Raw genomic sequence first — 17,189 nt, forward strand, 5'->3', positions numbered from 1 at the left:
TCCGTAAAGATTTTACAAAAAACAGAGAGCCCACCCTCAGCCCTAAGGCTGTAGTTTGATATATTGTGCAAAATAAAGTCTTCAGTCGACCATTTGATGGCCGAAGATTTCTGCACGGAAAGAACGGATTAACAAGCCTAAACAGAAGATCTATTAAGTTGAAAAGACATTTTTACTGAATTTCAGAACTTCAAAATACTTGTTTTTTTAAAGATTTTACTATAAATGCATTGTATGGTATCTGCAGGCAGGTGTTTTGTACATGACTTGTCTGTTCGTATAATCAATGCTACAGTAATTGATCAGTGCTTTGCATCGTTGGATGGCTGTGTCTGTCACAGTGACTTGCCATCCTGGAATCAACCTGATACAAGAATTAGATCAAACTAGATCAATGTAAAAGGTCATAGGTTCGAATCCCACCCGAATGATTATATTTGTTAAGGATTTTGGAATGGACCATTGGCTTTTACTTTCGTTTGGCAAATTCAGCAATTGTTTTCTGAAGCCAACGAGATTCAAACATCGTCAAACTTTTGTCTCTAGGCATCAACAACCTACAGGACGTATGGGACACATCCGAAGGAGAATGTAACGTCATGATGGAATCACGCTTTGAGAAGATGTACGAGAAGATTGATCTGACGTTGCTCAATCGGCTCTTGCGTCTTATCGTTGATCATAACATCGCTGATTACATGACGGCTAAGAACAACGTCGTCATCAACTACAAGGTACATATTGGAAAGTCAAAATTTTTGGAAAATTGTTTGCAATTTTTTTTAGAGGATGAATTTTTATGAAACAAGATCTGTTTAGTTTTAGATGTGAGAGGAGAACCTGAATAGGGAAAACCCACACAGTAAAGTAGGGACTGAAAACCAAGTCCACATGCAAGGTTCTGTGCCAAGGTGGGTTTTTTTTTTTTTTTTTGCAGGTAGAAAGCAGGAGGTTGAAGGCAGGGACAGAAACCACTGATGGATGACTAAGATTTGAGGGACATTTTTTCCTAGGAACGTGGCCCTATTGTTTCATCTGTTTTGAAGGGTTTGTGTTAATTTTGTTTAATACATTTTTGTCTTCCCTCCTACTCTATAGGACATGAATCACACCAACTCCTATGGCATCATCAGAGGACTGCAGTTTGCTTCCTTCATTGTACAGTACTACGGTCTGGTACTTGACCTCTTAGGATTGGGTCTGCATAGAGCCAGTGAGATGGTCGGTGCCCCACAGATGCCAAATGACTTCTTGCAGTTCCAGGTAAAACAAAATTTTAAAGAATCACGACCACCCTCCTTCCCCCCCAAAAAAAAATAAATAAATAAAAAATAACAATAATAAATAAATAAATAAATAAATAAATAAATAAATAAAACTTCAACAGTGAGCGACAATTTTCAAGTAACAGATAATAGTCTTTAAAGCTTTTTAAAGTTCATTTACAACAAAAAACATTTTTGAAGCAACAAATGAAACAAAAACAAAGGTTGGTTGTTCTTTTAGTTTTATAAATTATTTTTTGTATGAAGCTTTTGTAATTTCAGCCACAATTTGGCCTCTGTTTTAATTTTTTATATTTAGTTTAAACAAAAGCATTCGTTATTTGCGATCATCTGTAATATTTCTTCTTTAAATAAATAATCCCACGTTTTATTGATAAAAGCTTTTAGCTTTGTTCCAACTAAACTTGTAATTGATGTTGGCTTGTGTCTGTAGGATGTTGCCACGGAAACCAGCCATCCGATCAGACTGTATTCCAGATACATTGACAGAGTTCACATATTCTTCAGGTAAGTAATGGCATCATCTCATCAATTCGAAATTGACAATTCTTATCTTGTTTTTTCCTAAATGAAAGAATTTGAATTCTTGTTGACCAGTCCTTCAAGTTTTGTCACGTAAAGCCAGTGGACACTATTGGTAATTGTCAAAGACCAGTCTCCTCACTCCTCACTTATCTCAACATATGCATAAAATAACAAACCTGCGAAAATTTGAGCTCGATTGGTCGTCAGATGTGCGAGATAACTATGAAAGAAAAAAACACCATTGTCACACGAAGTTGTGTGCTTTCAGATGCTTGGTTTTGAGACCTCAAGTTCTAAACTTGAGGTCTCGAAATCAAATTCGTGGAAAATTACTTCTTTCTCGAAAACTACTCCACTTCAGAGGGAGCCATTTCTCACAATGTTTTAGACTACCAATCTCTCCCCATTACTCGTTACCAAGTAAGGTTTTATGCTAATAATTATTTTGAGTAATTACCAATAGTGTCCACTGCCTTTAATGCAATGTATTCCAAACTATGGTCTGTGGCAAAATTCCGGTGGGGCACGTATATTGTCAGAAGCGCTGAAATTTATTTCAACACCTTCGATCATTCCATAAGCAACAAAAACTTTTTGACAATCGATCCTAGACAAACTTCTGCAAATTTACCCCTCCCTCCCCCCCCTAAAAAAAGAGAGGTTGGCTCAGTGATTTCTTCCCCTGTCTTTAACCTCTGTGAACCCCTCTTTGACCCTAAGTTATTTTAAATTCACTCATTCAGTTACACTGGATTCTTATAACTTGATGATGTTTTTTTGAATAGGTTCACAGCTGAAGAGGCTCGTGATCTGATCCAGCGTTACCTGACTGAGCACCCCGACCCCAACAATGAGAACATCGTGGGCTATAACAACAAGAAATGCTGGCCGAGAGATGCACGCATGAGACTCATGAAACACGATGTCAATCTGTGAGTAGTTAACCGTGGTATTTAAAGGGCCTTGGCACACAGGGACAATTTTAACTAAGGAAGGTTTGCGGTAACACCATGTGAATATCTGTTGGTTCTGAAAAGAACCAGTGGTTAGCGACTCGATGTTTCTATCAGTATGCTCTGATCGTCTTAAGGGAAGTTTTAACTTGGGCTTTCAGGTTGGAGTATAGTGGTATCTTTCCTTGCCCTTCCACCTCTTGGACCCAGGTTCAAATCCCACTGGGGGCATTATGTGGCTTGGATTTTCAGTCTCTGCCTGACTGCATAGGTTTTTTCTAGAATAATTCTCTGAGGTTTTTCCTCCCGCATCTAAAACGGAAAACTTTCTTATTTTTAGAGTGATAACTTCACTTTTCTTAGTATATCTTCCAGTTATGTACACAGTGACTCAATAGTAAGCGACAAAAAAAAATTGCGACATTCAAAGAATTCATGAATTTTTCCAACATAATGAAAGAAATGTTTAGTGCATTGTATGGTATCTGCAGGCAGGTGTTTTGTACATGACTTGTCTGTTCGTATAATCAATGCTACAGTAATTGATCAGTGCTTTGCATCGTTGGATGGCTGTGTCTGTCACAGTGACTTGCCATCCTGGAATCAACCTGATACAAGACCAAACCGAATATAACAATATTTGTTATCAAGTCTGCACCTTCCTCTTCTCTGAAAATTTTCCCAACCTTCAAATTTTCTCGATTTCTTCATCTTCCCAGTGGCCGAGCAGTCTTCTGGGACATGAAGAACCGTCTGCCTCGTTCGATCACCACCTTCCAGTGGGAGCAGAGCTTCGTCTCTGTCTACAGCAAGGACAACCCCAACCTCCTCTTCAACATGTCTGGATTTGAGTGTCGCATCCTCCCCAAGTGTCGAACCACATCGGAGGAATTCACCCACAAGGATGGGATCTGGAACTTGCAGAATGAGGTGAGGGAGAAGCGAAAGTGTTGTTTATTTATTCAGGACTCTTTAAAGTTTTCATGATTTTTCATGTTGTGAAAAAGAGAGTACTACTTTTGAGGAACCTTCTCACAAAGTGGAATTTATCAACATTTTTCATTTCAAAATTAATGTACATATCAACATTTTGCAAACCTTTTAAAGTCATTCGTGGTCTGTGACCCCCTCCCCAACATACCCTTTGTATGATCAAGAAAATGTTTAAAAACTGTGGAAACCAAACCCGTTTGCAAGACCCTGGGGTTTGGGATTCACAGAGGTGAAGCTCTGGAAGAGAAAAGCCTGTTTGATTTTCCATGACTTTGTTTGTTAAAGTACTGGCTATTTGACCTTATGTGCAAAATCTTTTTCCTGGAGGAATTTTTCGTTTTCAAACCTTAAATAACTCCTTACTTAATTTAAGTAAATCTTGTTATCTAAAATAAAACAGTAATGATCGACGTAAATGGTTTATTATGCATTGTATGGTATCTGCAGGCTAGTGTTTTGTACATGACTTGTCTGTTCGTATAATCAATGCTACAGTAATTGATCAGTGCTTTGCATCGTTGGATGGCTGTGTCTGTCACAGTGACTTGCCATCCTGGAATCAACCTGATACAAGAATAAAATCAATTAAGGTTCAGCTCCTAGCTGGGACCAGGTATGAGTTTCATGAAGCTGCTTTAAAAGAATGAATATTAGCTATTAAGCACAAAAAAAAAATGTGCTTACCAGAATAAAATTGCCAGACAGAATACCATGTCGCTTATTATCATCTTTGCTGGTTTCTTGCCATTTTTTGTTCCGGCGGTGTATGCAAGAGATCGGGGCCTAGTGTTTCGAATCTGTTTACCACGAAATTAAGTAGAGCGCAGAATTCCTCATTAAGCAGAGCTGTGAAACTAGGCCCAGTTGATAACTATGGCTAGGTTAGTCTTCTGTGTTTTAACCTTTGACCTTTTGTAACCTCCAGGTGACCAAGGAACGTACTGCCCAGTGCTTCTTGAGGGTAGATGAGGAATCCATGCAGAGATTCCATAACAGAGTCAGACAAATCCTAATGGCGTCGGGCTCTACCACCTTTACTAAGGTAAGCGGTTAGCAGGGTTTCTGCAGATCCCTGATAACAAATTAAAAGTCTTAAATTGAACTATCCAAATTTAAGACCCCCAGGGATGAGATTCTTCCGACCTTGTCGAAAATCCGACCTTTTTTATTTTGAAAATCCGACCCTTTTTTAAAAAAAATTAAGAAATATGAGTTCCATTTTACATTTTAATATATTTCAAATTTAATGTGTTGATAAAAAGTTGAATAAAAAAAAAAAAAAACTATTTGAAACAGTTGTATTTTTATTTTTCTGCTTACTTTTGTCACATCCGGCAGCATGAATTCCACGCACACGTGGTATAATGATGGCGGCGAATTCACACGCGTAATATGAGTTCCATTTTACATTTTAATATATTTCAAATTTAATGTGTTGATAAAAAGTTGAATAAAAAAAAAAAAAAACTATTTGAAACAGTTGTATTTTTATTTTTCTGCTTACTTTTGTCACATCCGGCAGCATGAATTCCACGCACACGTGGTATAATGATGGCGGCGAATTCACACGCGTTTTCGTTCCTTGGTACCAATCTCATCCTACGATCCCTCTTTTGAATCAACTCCGTCCAGCCTACGTTAATTTTTGGGACAGAATCTCCGGGGACAGATTTCCCTATGACAGCGGCACGTTAATCCGGAGATAGTTGGTTCAAATCCTACTCTAGTAATCTTTCTTTGCTCAACCCAAATAACTTCATTCATCATACCAAGAGTATAACCAAAGCAAATGAAAGCCGACATTTGTTACTCTTTTCAGATCGTCAACAAGTGGAACACTGCCCTCATTGGCCTGATGACGTACTACCGCGAGGCGGTCGTCAACACCCAGGAGCTCTTGGATCTCCTGGTTAAGTGTGAGAATAAGATCCAGACTAGAATCAAGATTGGGTTGAACTCCAAGATGCCCAGTCGGTTCCCGCCGGTCGTCTTCTACACCCCTAAGGAGCTGGGTGGACTGGGTATGCTGTCGATGGGACACGTCCTCATTCCTCAGTCAGATCTCAGGTATTTTGTCAATCAGCTTCTTTTCCGCAAGAGTGTTAGTTTTAGAATTCACAAAGAATGTTTTAAAGCCATTATACACTTTCGGAACAGAAAAAAAAAAAAGTTAACAGATTTACAAATAATTTACAGGGTTAACAGAAGGTAATGTTGAAAGACTTCTCTTGAAATATTACTCCATGAAATGCTTTACTTTTTGAGAAAACATTAAAACAATTATCAATTCTCGTTATTGAGAATTACGGATTTATTTTAAACACATGTCATGACACGGCGAAACGTGCGGAAACAAAGGTGGGTTTTCCCATTATTTTCTCCCGACTCCAATTGAGCCTAAATTTTCACAGGTTTGTTATTTTATATAGCAGTGTCCAATGGCTTTACGAGTTATGAAATTCACAATGAATGTTCTAAGGGAAGGTATACGTTTGGTAATCGCTCTTATAAAAACTTACTTTGTTAGAAGTACAGCAGCTTTTGATAGTTTAAAGCATTTTGAGAAACATTTCACTTTGAAAGAATGTGGTTATGTAAACAGGTTTTAAGTTTTTATGCCCCGAAATTTGAATCTGAGAAGCGTTGCCACATAACCTTTCTCAGATTGCGTATTCTTATTGGGGAATATCCTTCTTGCGTGGACTTTACCTCTCTGGATTTTCAGCAATATCTCAAAAAAAAAACGAGACCACCTTTTGAAATGGAATATAGGATTTAAACAATTGAACATTTCCAAAAGCCAAAGGTGTATACTTTACCTTTAAAGGCAGTGGACTCTATTTGCAATTACTCATAATAATTGTTAGCATAAAAACTTACTTGGTAATGAGCAATGGATAGCTGTTGATAGTATAAAACATTGTATGAAACGGCTCCGTTTGAAGTAAACATAGGTTTCGAGAGAGAACTCATTTTCCGGTAAAATATTTGAATTTGATTTTGAGACCTCAGAATTAGATTTTGAGATCTCGAAATCAAGCATCTGAAAGCACACAACTTTGTGTGACAGAGTTTTTTTTTTTTCCCATTATTATCTCGCAACTTTGACGACCAATTGGGTTCAAATTTTCACAGGTTTGTTATTTTATGCATATGTTGAGATACACCAAGTGAGAAGACTGGTCTTTGACAATTACCAATGGTGTCCAGTGTCCTAAAAGAGGGGCTCGATAGTCAAATTTATTTTGAGAGGAACATTGTTGTAGACAGGAACCTTAAGATGAAAATAAATAGGTTTGTCTTGAGGTTTACGTTTAAATTGATGAATGGGGTTGCAAGTACGAATTTTGAGAGGTAGGGAGTTCCAGCATCTGAGTCCAGCTGCTGAAGGCCTTGTGTATGTTTTAATTTCTCGATGTATTTTTTAATGATGGACATAAATAGTTAATTATGCATTGTATGGTATCTGCAGGCAGGTGTTTTGTTCATGACTTGTCTGTTCGTATAATCAATGCTACAGTAATTGATCAGTGCTTTGCATCGTTGGATGGCTGCGTCTGTCACAGTGACTTGCCATCCTGGAATCAACCTGGTACAAGACCAAACCCAAATTCCGTGTAGGAATAACAACCAGGTACAAGTCATGCACATGAGTCTCTTGTAAGAAATATTGGTTCTGAGAAGAACCGGAATTGACAATTGTACCCTTAGAAACTAAATCGCAAATTTGTATTCTCGACTAGGTGGTCTAAGCAGACAGACGTCGGCATCACTCATTTCCGTTCCGGTATGAGCCACGACGAGGACCAGCTGATTCCAAATTTGTATCGTTACATCCAGCCGTGGGAGAGTGAGTTTATCGATTCGCAGAGAGTGTGGGCAGAGTACGCCCTGAAGAGACAAGAGGCCAATGCACAGAATAGGTAAGAGAAGAAAGAAATACAAACAGACAGACAAATGTACAGAATAGGTAAGAGCAGATAGAAATACAAACAGACAAACAAATGCACAGAATAGGTAAGAGCAAACAGAAATACAAACAGACAGACAAATGCACAAAATAGGTAAGAGCAGACAGAAATACAAACAGACAGACAAATGCACAGAATAGGGAAGAGCAGAAAGAAATACAAACAGACAGACAAATGTACAGAATAGGTAAGAGCAGACATACATACAAACAGACAGACAAATGCACAGAATAGGTAAGAGCAGACAGAAATACAAACAGACACACAAATGCACAGAATAGGTAAGAGCAGACAGAAATACAAACAGACAGACAAATGCACAGAATAGGTAAGAGCAGACAGAAATACAAACAGACAGGCAAATGCACAGAATAGGTAAGAGCAGACAGAAATACAAACAGACAGACAAATGCACAGAATAGGTAAGAGCAGACAGAAATACAAACAGACAGACAAATGCACAGAATAGGTAAGAGCAGACAGAAATACAGACAGACAAATGCACAGAATAGGTAAGAGCAGACAGAAATACAAACAGACAGACAAATGCACAGAATAGGTAAGAGCAGACAAACAAACACACAAACAAACACACAAACAATATGTGAGTGGACAAACAGACATTGCATAGACAGTATGGGCACTGAAGAGACAAGAGGCAAATGCACAGAATAGGTAAGAGAAGACAGACAAACACACTAACAATATGTTAGTGGACAAACAGACATCGCATATTGAATTGATGGACTCACAGACAGTATGGGCACTGAAGAGACAAGAGGCAAATGCACATAATAGATAAGAGAAGACAGACAAACACACAAACAATATGTGAGTGGACAAACAGACATTACACAGACAGTATGGGCACTGAAGAGACAAGAGGCAAATGCACAGAATAGGTAAGAGAAGACAGACAAACACACAAACAATATGTTAGTGGACAAACAGACATCGCATATTGAATTGATGGACTCACAGACAGTATGGGCACTGAAGAGACAAGAGGCAAATGCACATAATAGATAAGAGAAGACAGACAAACACTCAAACAATATGTGAGTGGACAAACAGACATTACTCAGACAGTATGGGCACTGAAGAGACAAGAGGCAAATGCACAGAATAAATAAGAGAAGACAGACAAACACACTAACAATATGTGAGTGGACAAACAGACATTGCATAGACAGTATGGGCACTGAAGAGACAAGAGGCAAATGCACAGAATAGGTAAGAGAAGACAGACAAACACAACCTTTTAGTGAACAAACATACATTGTAGATTGAATTCAAAATTGTATGGGCAGAGTTCACTCTGAAGAGACAGATAAACAGATGTTCACTCTTCTTATTCTCATTCTTGTTTAATTTCTTCACCTTCAGACGGTTGACCCTAGAAGATCTTGAGGATTCGTGGGATCGTGGTATCCCTCGCATCAACACCCTCTTCCAGAAGGACAGACACACCCTGGCCTATGACAAGGGCTGGAGGGTGCGTACAGACTTCAAACAGTACCAGGTAAGATTCTTAACTGCTCTATCCCTTCGGGGTGTTAGCTACATCTTTAATATTGGTCCATAAGGTAAGGATTTTAATATGGAACAACTGCAAAGTGCACAAATTTGCTAAGCCTGTGTCAAGTGCATTGATCTAGATACTAGGATATGTGTGCTACATTAGTACCAAATATTATTACAACAATCGATGATGTCATTGTACTTTCTTGAACAGTCTGTTTATAAAACAAATTGTGTGTACTTCACAACACCAACAAAAATAAAAAACGTTTTAAAATGTTGAAAAGTTCACTGTTTGGACCTAGCAAAATAGCATCATCAAATTTTCTTGGGTTGATTCTTTGAAGAAGAAAACAAATTGATGACAGGCCCTTAAAGAATTCTTACAGGAACTGAAAATAAATATCTTAGCTTTTGGCTTATAGCCACCCCTGACTGAAGTCAATCATTTCTTCCACAGATGGCTTGACTGTTTGAAAGGAGTTATGTTCACACACACACAAATATGACACGCAATTGTAAAACAAAACTACTGGAAACAAAATGATGGAGTAAGCATATATCCAGAGGGTGTCATCAAAGGTTAAAACAATCCTCAATTATTTATTTTTTTAATCCTAGGTCCTGAAGCAGAATCCCTTCTGGTGGACTCACCAGCGTCATGACGGCAAACTATGGAATCTGAATAATTACCGTACTGACATGATCCAAGCCCTGGGTGGTGTGGAGGGTATCCTGGAGCATACTCTATTCAAGGGGACGTACTTCCCTACATGGGAGGGTCTCTTCTGGTAAGGTTTAGGAAACTGATTTGTTTTTCGCGTCAGTCAGGGATGAAACTTTTATATGAATTCAGGGAGGGTATATTCAGGGAGAGTACACCTTTAGTAATTGCACCCAAGAAAAAGAAAATTCATAACTTACAGTTAGTTAGCAGACCTGTTTGTGGACATTCTTCTCAATAATTTGAACAAAACTATGACTTCAGACCGAAGTTAAGATCCAGCAGATTGCTACTTCGAAATTGCCCCTGTTTAAAAGGACTCTCATACAGCATGTTTCACTCACAACATGTGGTGAGAATTGTGGTTGAAAGGCAACTTTTTTACATAAAAACACGGCACACCGAGTGAATTTGAAAAAAATTGCCATGACCTTGCAACGCTTGTGCGCTAATTACTCAAGTTTTTAATGGCGTTTTTGTGGTGAACTTTTATAGGTGTAATCTCCAGGAATTCACTCTATTAAAAACTGCAGAGTTCTCTCATAGAGACACAAGGGAGTCTGAAAAAAAGGGATGAAAAGGTACATTTTAGCCGGTATGGTCTATACTGTTCAGGGGTTATTCAATCGTATGGTTATTGTTGTTTTCTTTTCTTTGTTGACATCGTGATTGATTTTATTTTTTACAGGGAGAAGGCGAGTGGATTTGAGGAATCCATGAAGTACAAGAAGCTGACCAACGCCCAGCGGTCCGGTCTGAATCAGATCCCCAATCGACGCTTCACACTCTGGTGGTCACCAACCATCAACAGGGCCAACGTAAGTTCTCACCAATTTGTTCATGAAAGACAAACAATTCTGAATCCAACAGAATCTTCTTTTGATGAGAAAGAATCTGAAAAACTAAACGGTGATCATGCTCCGTGTTGTTTGAAGCTTTGCATGGTCTAGATATTAAGAAGTAATTATTACTAGTTATCTGGTAAATCATGTATTTCCCCTTGGAATGTGCACTGCACCTCCACAAATTGTTTCCACCATTTTGGGGGGTCATTTCCTTTGTGCACATTTTGAGTCCCAAAATGGCAGACATGATAGGCAAGTGAACCACAGTGAGAAAGAAGTAGTCCACACTAGTGTCCAAACCTGTAGTTTTGTATTTCTGGTGATGCACAGAATCTGTAAACCTCCTGAATTGTAATATCTGGGAGGATCTGATTCTAGAATAAGGGAACCAGACTCAAAAGCCACTCTCAGGAATTTTCACCTCCATCCAACCAATCTCTAAAGCATGGAAATAAATGTCTTTGAAATTTACTTTGGTATCCTGCAGGTATACGTTGGTTTCCAGGTGCAGCTTGATCTAACCGGTATCTTCATGCACGGCAAGATCCCAACCCTCAAGATCTCACTCATCCAGATATTCAGAGCTCATTTATGGCAGAAGATTCACGAGAGCATCGTCATGGACTTGTGTCAGGTGAGGCACACCTAGATCAAATATTTCACAACATTAAAAGTAAACCCTGTTATTTTGTGCCGCTATAGTAGGCAGAATGTCTGGTAGTCTGTTCCGGGAGGTCTGGGTTCAATTTCATTGTTCTGCTTACTGTAAGCAAAGAATCGGCACTTGCGCTGAAAGGGAATTCCAGGCATTCCATGTTAACTAGGTGATTTTCGCTTACACAGCTAGGGCAGGAGTTTAGCGCTTGCACGGTAAGTCTTTTAATATTTGAGGGAGAAAATACTTCTTTCTCAAAAACTACGTTACCTCAGAGGGAGCCGTTTACCATAATAATAATAATAATAAAGAGAAATTTATAAAAGTGCAAAAACAATAGCAGAAAGAATCAGCCTCAAGGGGCTGGAAAAGAACAATTACAAACAAAAAAATCTAGACCAGACAAAATTTATACAAATCAGAGTGTTACACAGTAAAATAATTTAAGGAATCTAGATACAGAAAGCTGGCAAAAAGTTAAAAAGTTAAACAACCATTTTAAAAAGACCATATCATTGCCTTTAATACCAAGTAAGTTTTGATGCTAACAATTATTTTGAGTAACTATGTCCAGTGTCTTTAAAGCATCCTCTCGTCTTCCTCGTCCCAGGTGTTTGATCAAGAGCTTGATGCTCTAGAGATTGAGACGGTCCAGAAGGAGACGATTCATCCCAGGAAGTCTTACAAGATGAACAGCTCCTGCGCCGACATCCTCCTCTTTGCCTCCTACAAGTGGAACGTGTCTCGCCCATCGCTGCTCGCTGATTCCAAGTACGTATCTCAAGGATCAGAATTTCCATACTGTTTTCTGAATTAAGATGCAAAATCTGATTTCGGTTTTAAAAACGAAAGTTAAGGACAATGTGTTTTCACAATTTTCTCCTCACTCGCACAACAGATATAGCCCAAATTTTCACAGGTTGGTTATTTTATGCGTATTACAGGAAACAGCTCTCATATTAATAATAACAAGTTCCTATATAGCACATTTTACAATAACAGTATCAATGCGCTTGACATTCCTTTAATCCTTCTTGGCTCCCTGGGGAGTAGACAACCTGGGCATCCGTATGCTTCAAGGGTCTTTTTCATACACAATATCAACCGCTACCCTACCCCTGGATGAAGAGAAGCAATTATAGCAAAGTATCTTGCTCAAGGACACAAGTGTCATGACCGAGACCCGAACCCACATTCCGATGAATTAACCACCAGAACTTGAATTCGATGCTTTTACAATAGACCGATCCAGTAGGCTCCGCCCACAACGCACATGTGAGCAAGGACATGTGGGGCTCTCCAATGCCTTTCTGCACAACTCTGCCGCGCGCGCCAAGCATACGCACGCGCATGTCGGACCTTAGTGTTGGACCTTCATTGCGTTGTGATTGGTCAATACGCAATGGGGCGGAGCTTAATGGATCAGTCTATTCAGCCATGACACTCTATTACAATCCTGTATAAAACCTTTAATAAGTTAATAATACGGAAAACAACATATGCCTTCACAAAAACTCCTTTGTTTCCACGTGCAGAGATACAATGGACAGCAGCACCACCCAGAAGTACTGGCTGGATGTCCAGCTCCGATGGGGTGACTACGATTCCCACGACATTGAACGATACTCCAGGGCTAAATTCCTGGACTACACCACAGACAACATGAGTATCTACCCATCACCAACTGGACTATTGGTGGCCATTGACTTGGCTTATAACCTACACAGGTGAGATTTCTGACTGTTTGGTTATTGCACTACTCCCAATTTATTTGAGCTGCTGCAAGCAGAAAAAAAGTGCAAAGGAAACATTCCTCTTAGCAAAAATATGCATGACACTTGTTGTGTGTCATGGCAGAGCGGTCAGGGTCACTGGAACCCAAGCTCTGGTGTTGTCTGGTAGCATAATCAAGTGTTTAAAAAGTCAGGTAAGCAATAATCTTGGTCCAAATAAATAAAAATCGTAGCGAAGTTGTGGAAGTTGAATGTTTTTAAATTGATTAAGTTCAGCAGAACCAGCCCCAAACCCATCAAATGTTCTTTCCTTGGGTAAAGGTTTCTCTTAAAGGGAGGGTGTACCTTCAAAAAATATACCAAAAATTAAATAACACAAAAAAAGAAGCACTGCAGCTATTGGTAATGTATAATACTTTGAGAAACACTTCCCTTCAAAGGGATGGGGTTTAAGAGAGAGGGATTAAAAAAGCTTTCAATTTGAGAAACATTCCTGCATGAAACATTTCTCAGATCGTGTATTCCAGCTATGGATAATTCTTGCTGCAGGGACATAATCGATTCAGACTTTCGACAATATCTCAGAAACTCTACCACCTTTTGAAATTAAGTTTTCACAAATGGTCCCTAAAACCCAAAGTATACTTTGCCTTTAACAACTCTGGTTCTTTGTTTTCAGTGCCTTTGGTAATTGGTTCCCAGGATGCAAGCCCTTGATCCAGCAAGCCATGGCCAAGATAATGAAGGCCAACCCGGCGCTGTACGTCCTCCGAGAGAGAATCCGCAAGGGTCTCCAGTTGTACTCCTCCGAGCCTACTGAGCCGTACCTGTCATCTCAGAACTACGGAGAGCTCTTCTCCAATCAGATCATCTGGTTTGTGGACGATACCAACGTCTACAGAGTCACCATCCATAAGGTGGGTGCTTGCTAAAGTCTAGCATTTGGTGTATATTTGGTTTGCGGTAATGCGATGTGTGTATTTACTTTCTTAGTAGATTGTATTCTTTTGAGACTTTGTTATGCTATATGAACTACTACCGCAGAATAGATTCTTCGGAATTTGGGAGACTTCTCAGTTCTCAAGAACTGTCCTGCTTTACATTAACTACTACCTAGGCGGAGGGTTGGCTGGAACTTCTACTTTTGCTTAGCGGATAGAGGGGACTTCTTGTTATTAAATTCTCTACCGCGAAGCAAGTTTTTTATTAGAAGCTCAGGAGTTATCGTACTTGTTCAGACATAACTAGGAAAGGGTGCTAAACAAAAATTGTTATTATTTTTATTATTATTATAATTTTCATTGATGGACATGGATAGTTCATTATGCATTGTATGGTATCTGCAGGCAGGTGTTTTGTACATGACTTGTCTGTTCGTATAATCAATGCTACAGTAATTGATCAGTGCTTTGCATCGTTGGATGGCTGTGTCTGTCACAGTGACTTGCCATCCTGGAATCAACCTGATACATGCTTTGACCACAGGCTTAATCTCCGTTTCCATAAACTTTCTGCTGTTAAAATTACAAAATAACAAATCTGTAAAAATTTTGACTCAATTGGTCATCGAAGTTACAAGAAAACAATTCACGAAAAAACACCCTTGTTGCACAATTATGTGTGCTTTCATTCAAAAGTCTTATTTGGATGAGAAATCACCTCTTTTAGAGGGAGCCGTTTCTCACAATGTTTTATACTATCAACAGCTCTCCATTACTCAAAAATAACTGTTATGCTAAAAATGATTTTGAGTCATTACCAATAGTGTCCAGTGCCTTTAAAGGCAGTGGACACTATTGGTAATTACTCAAAATAATTATTAGCATAAAACCTTTCTTGGTGACGAGTAATGGGGAGAGGTTGATGGTATAAAACATTGTGAAAAACAGCTCCCTCTGAAGTGATGTAGTTTTTGAGAAACAAGTAATTTTTCCACAAATTTGATTTCGAGACCTCAGATTTAGAACTTGAGGTCTCGAAAGCAACCATCTAAACGCACACAACTTCGTGTGACAAGGGTGTTTTATTCTTTCATTATTATCTCGCAAGTTCGAAGACCGATTGAGCTCAATTTACAGGTTTGTTATTTTATGCATATGTTGAGATACACCAACTGTGAAGGCTAGTCTTTGACAATTACCAATAGTGTCAACTGCCTTTAAATATAAACAAACATATTTTTGATGCAGACCTTTGAGGGTAACTTGACCACCAAGCCGATCAACGGCGCCATCTTCATCTTCAACCCTCGTACCGGTCAGCTCTTCTTGAAGATCATCCACACCTCGGTCTGGGCCGGACAGAAACGTCTCGGTCAGCTGGCCAAGTGGAAGACAGCCGAGGAGGTCGCTGCTTTGATTCGATCCCTCCCGGTGGAGGAACAACCCAAGCAGATTATCGTCACAAGAAAGGGCATGTTGGATCCACTTGAGGTATTTATTTATTATGTATTTTTTTTAAGGGAATAAAAGAGTAAACGGCGAGTTCTTAAACGGCTGTTTAAACTTGCAGGGTGGTGGCCGTGTGATCAAAGACCCAAGCCAAAGGCCAGGGCCTTTATTTTGGTCACGCCCCTGCAAGGTTTTAAACAGTCATTTAAGATTGAGTCAGTACTCATTTATTCCCATTCATAAAATCCCATTCATAAATGCCCTTTTGTAAAAAAAAAAATTGAGACATTTTCACAATTGTAGACAATCTGTGACAAAAAAAACCTGAAGTTTTTGATTTTGTAAATTTCAAAAACTTTTGTAACAACAGAACAATGTTTTGAGCACGTTAGAATAATGAGTCTATTGGAGTTCAGATGTATAAAGCAATGTTCTGTTCTCCTATTAATCAAAATCATTCCCCTCCGTTTCTCTAGGTGCATTTGTTGGATTTCCCTAACCAAAATCACTCCCCCTGTTTTCTTTAGGTGCATTTGTTAAGATTTCCCTAACCAAAATCATTCCCCCTCCGTTTCTCTAGGTGCATTTGTTGGATTTCCCTAACCAAAATCACTCCCCCTGTTTTCTTTAGGTGCATTTGTTAGATTTCCCTAACCAAAATCACTCCCCCTGTTTTCTTTAGGTGCATTTGTTAAGATTTCCCTAACCAAAATCATTCCCCCTTCATTTCTCTAGGTGCATTTGTTGGATTTCCCTAACCAAAATTGCTCCCCATGTTTTCTCTAGGTGCATTTGTTGGATTTCCCTAACATCGTGATCAAGGGCAGTGAGTTGCAGCTGCCGTTCCAGGCCTGCCTGAAGGTAGAGAAGTTTGGAGACTTGATCTTGAAGGCTACCGAGCCCCAGATGGTATTATTCAATCTGTATGACGACTGGCTCAAGACCATCTCATCCTACACGGTAAGTAGCGATAATGAATCCACGCACTCTTTGGGGTAAATCGTCGGGGACTGATGCTATGCAGATTTTCGATACAATCCCCCCCCCCCACCACCCTCAACCTCCACCGTAGTTCAGTAGGTAGACTGCGGGACTTGAATCACAAGGCTGGTTCAACAGGGATGATATTCTTCCTACCTAAGTCTAATAACCAATTTTGGGGGTTCTCAGAAAAATCACCAAAAATTTGGAAAAGTCTACGAAAAAAATAATATACATGGAGGTCAGCCCTTTCTTACCTTTTTCCAAGGGCCAAATATCATGCCTCGTTCAATTCTTACCAAGCTAACCGCTGATTGAGTAAGTATTGTTGTCTTGTTACTGAATCACAGGTGGCAGATAAACAGTGGAACAAGTTCTAATCAGAACCTTGTGAGAACTCAATATATTTCTTGATTTGTGCAATTCTTAATCTCAGACATAAAATCAATTTTTGTATGTGAGAGATTTGCTGTTGAGTTTCAACCCCCCCCCCCTTTCCCTGATTAGAAGATCCAGTGGTTTACGTTAAAGCCGTAAATTTATTATGCATTGTATGGTATCTGCAGGCAGGTGTTTTGTACATGATTTGACTGTTCGTGTAATCAATGCTAC

General features: G+C 39.2%; 1 protein-coding gene across 1 annotated transcript in view; it reads left to right on the plus strand.

Moving 5' to 3' along the window:
* Positions 1–17,189, plus strand: part of LOC139938147 (pre-mRNA-processing-splicing factor 8) — a 41,377-nt gene that overhangs the window by 15,566 nt on the left and 8,622 nt on the right. Inside the window, exons 20-36 of the mRNA XM_071933528.1 lie at positions 547–734; positions 1,099–1,263; positions 1,720–1,793; positions 2,597–2,743; positions 3,484–3,694; positions 4,683–4,799; positions 5,577–5,824; positions 7,501–7,680; positions 9,115–9,250; positions 9,871–10,040; positions 10,662–10,791; positions 11,306–11,452; positions 12,084–12,244; positions 13,009–13,200; positions 13,886–14,123; positions 15,396–15,638; positions 16,383–16,556. Coding sequence (XP_071789629.1) covers positions 547–734; positions 1,099–1,263; positions 1,720–1,793; positions 2,597–2,743; positions 3,484–3,694; positions 4,683–4,799; positions 5,577–5,824; positions 7,501–7,680; positions 9,115–9,250; positions 9,871–10,040; positions 10,662–10,791; positions 11,306–11,452; positions 12,084–12,244; positions 13,009–13,200; positions 13,886–14,123; positions 15,396–15,638; positions 16,383–16,556 — 2,921 coding nt within the window. The remainder of the gene's footprint in view (positions 1–546; positions 735–1,098; positions 1,264–1,719; positions 1,794–2,596; positions 2,744–3,483; positions 3,695–4,682; positions 4,800–5,576; positions 5,825–7,500; positions 7,681–9,114; positions 9,251–9,870; positions 10,041–10,661; positions 10,792–11,305; positions 11,453–12,083; positions 12,245–13,008; positions 13,201–13,885; positions 14,124–15,395; positions 15,639–16,382; positions 16,557–17,189) is intronic.

The sequence above is a fragment of the Asterias amurensis genome, chromosome 6, assembly GCF_032118995.1.
Source record: "Asterias amurensis chromosome 6, ASM3211899v1".
Taxonomy (NCBI): domain Eukaryota; kingdom Metazoa; phylum Echinodermata; class Asteroidea; order Forcipulatida; family Asteriidae; genus Asterias; species Asterias amurensis.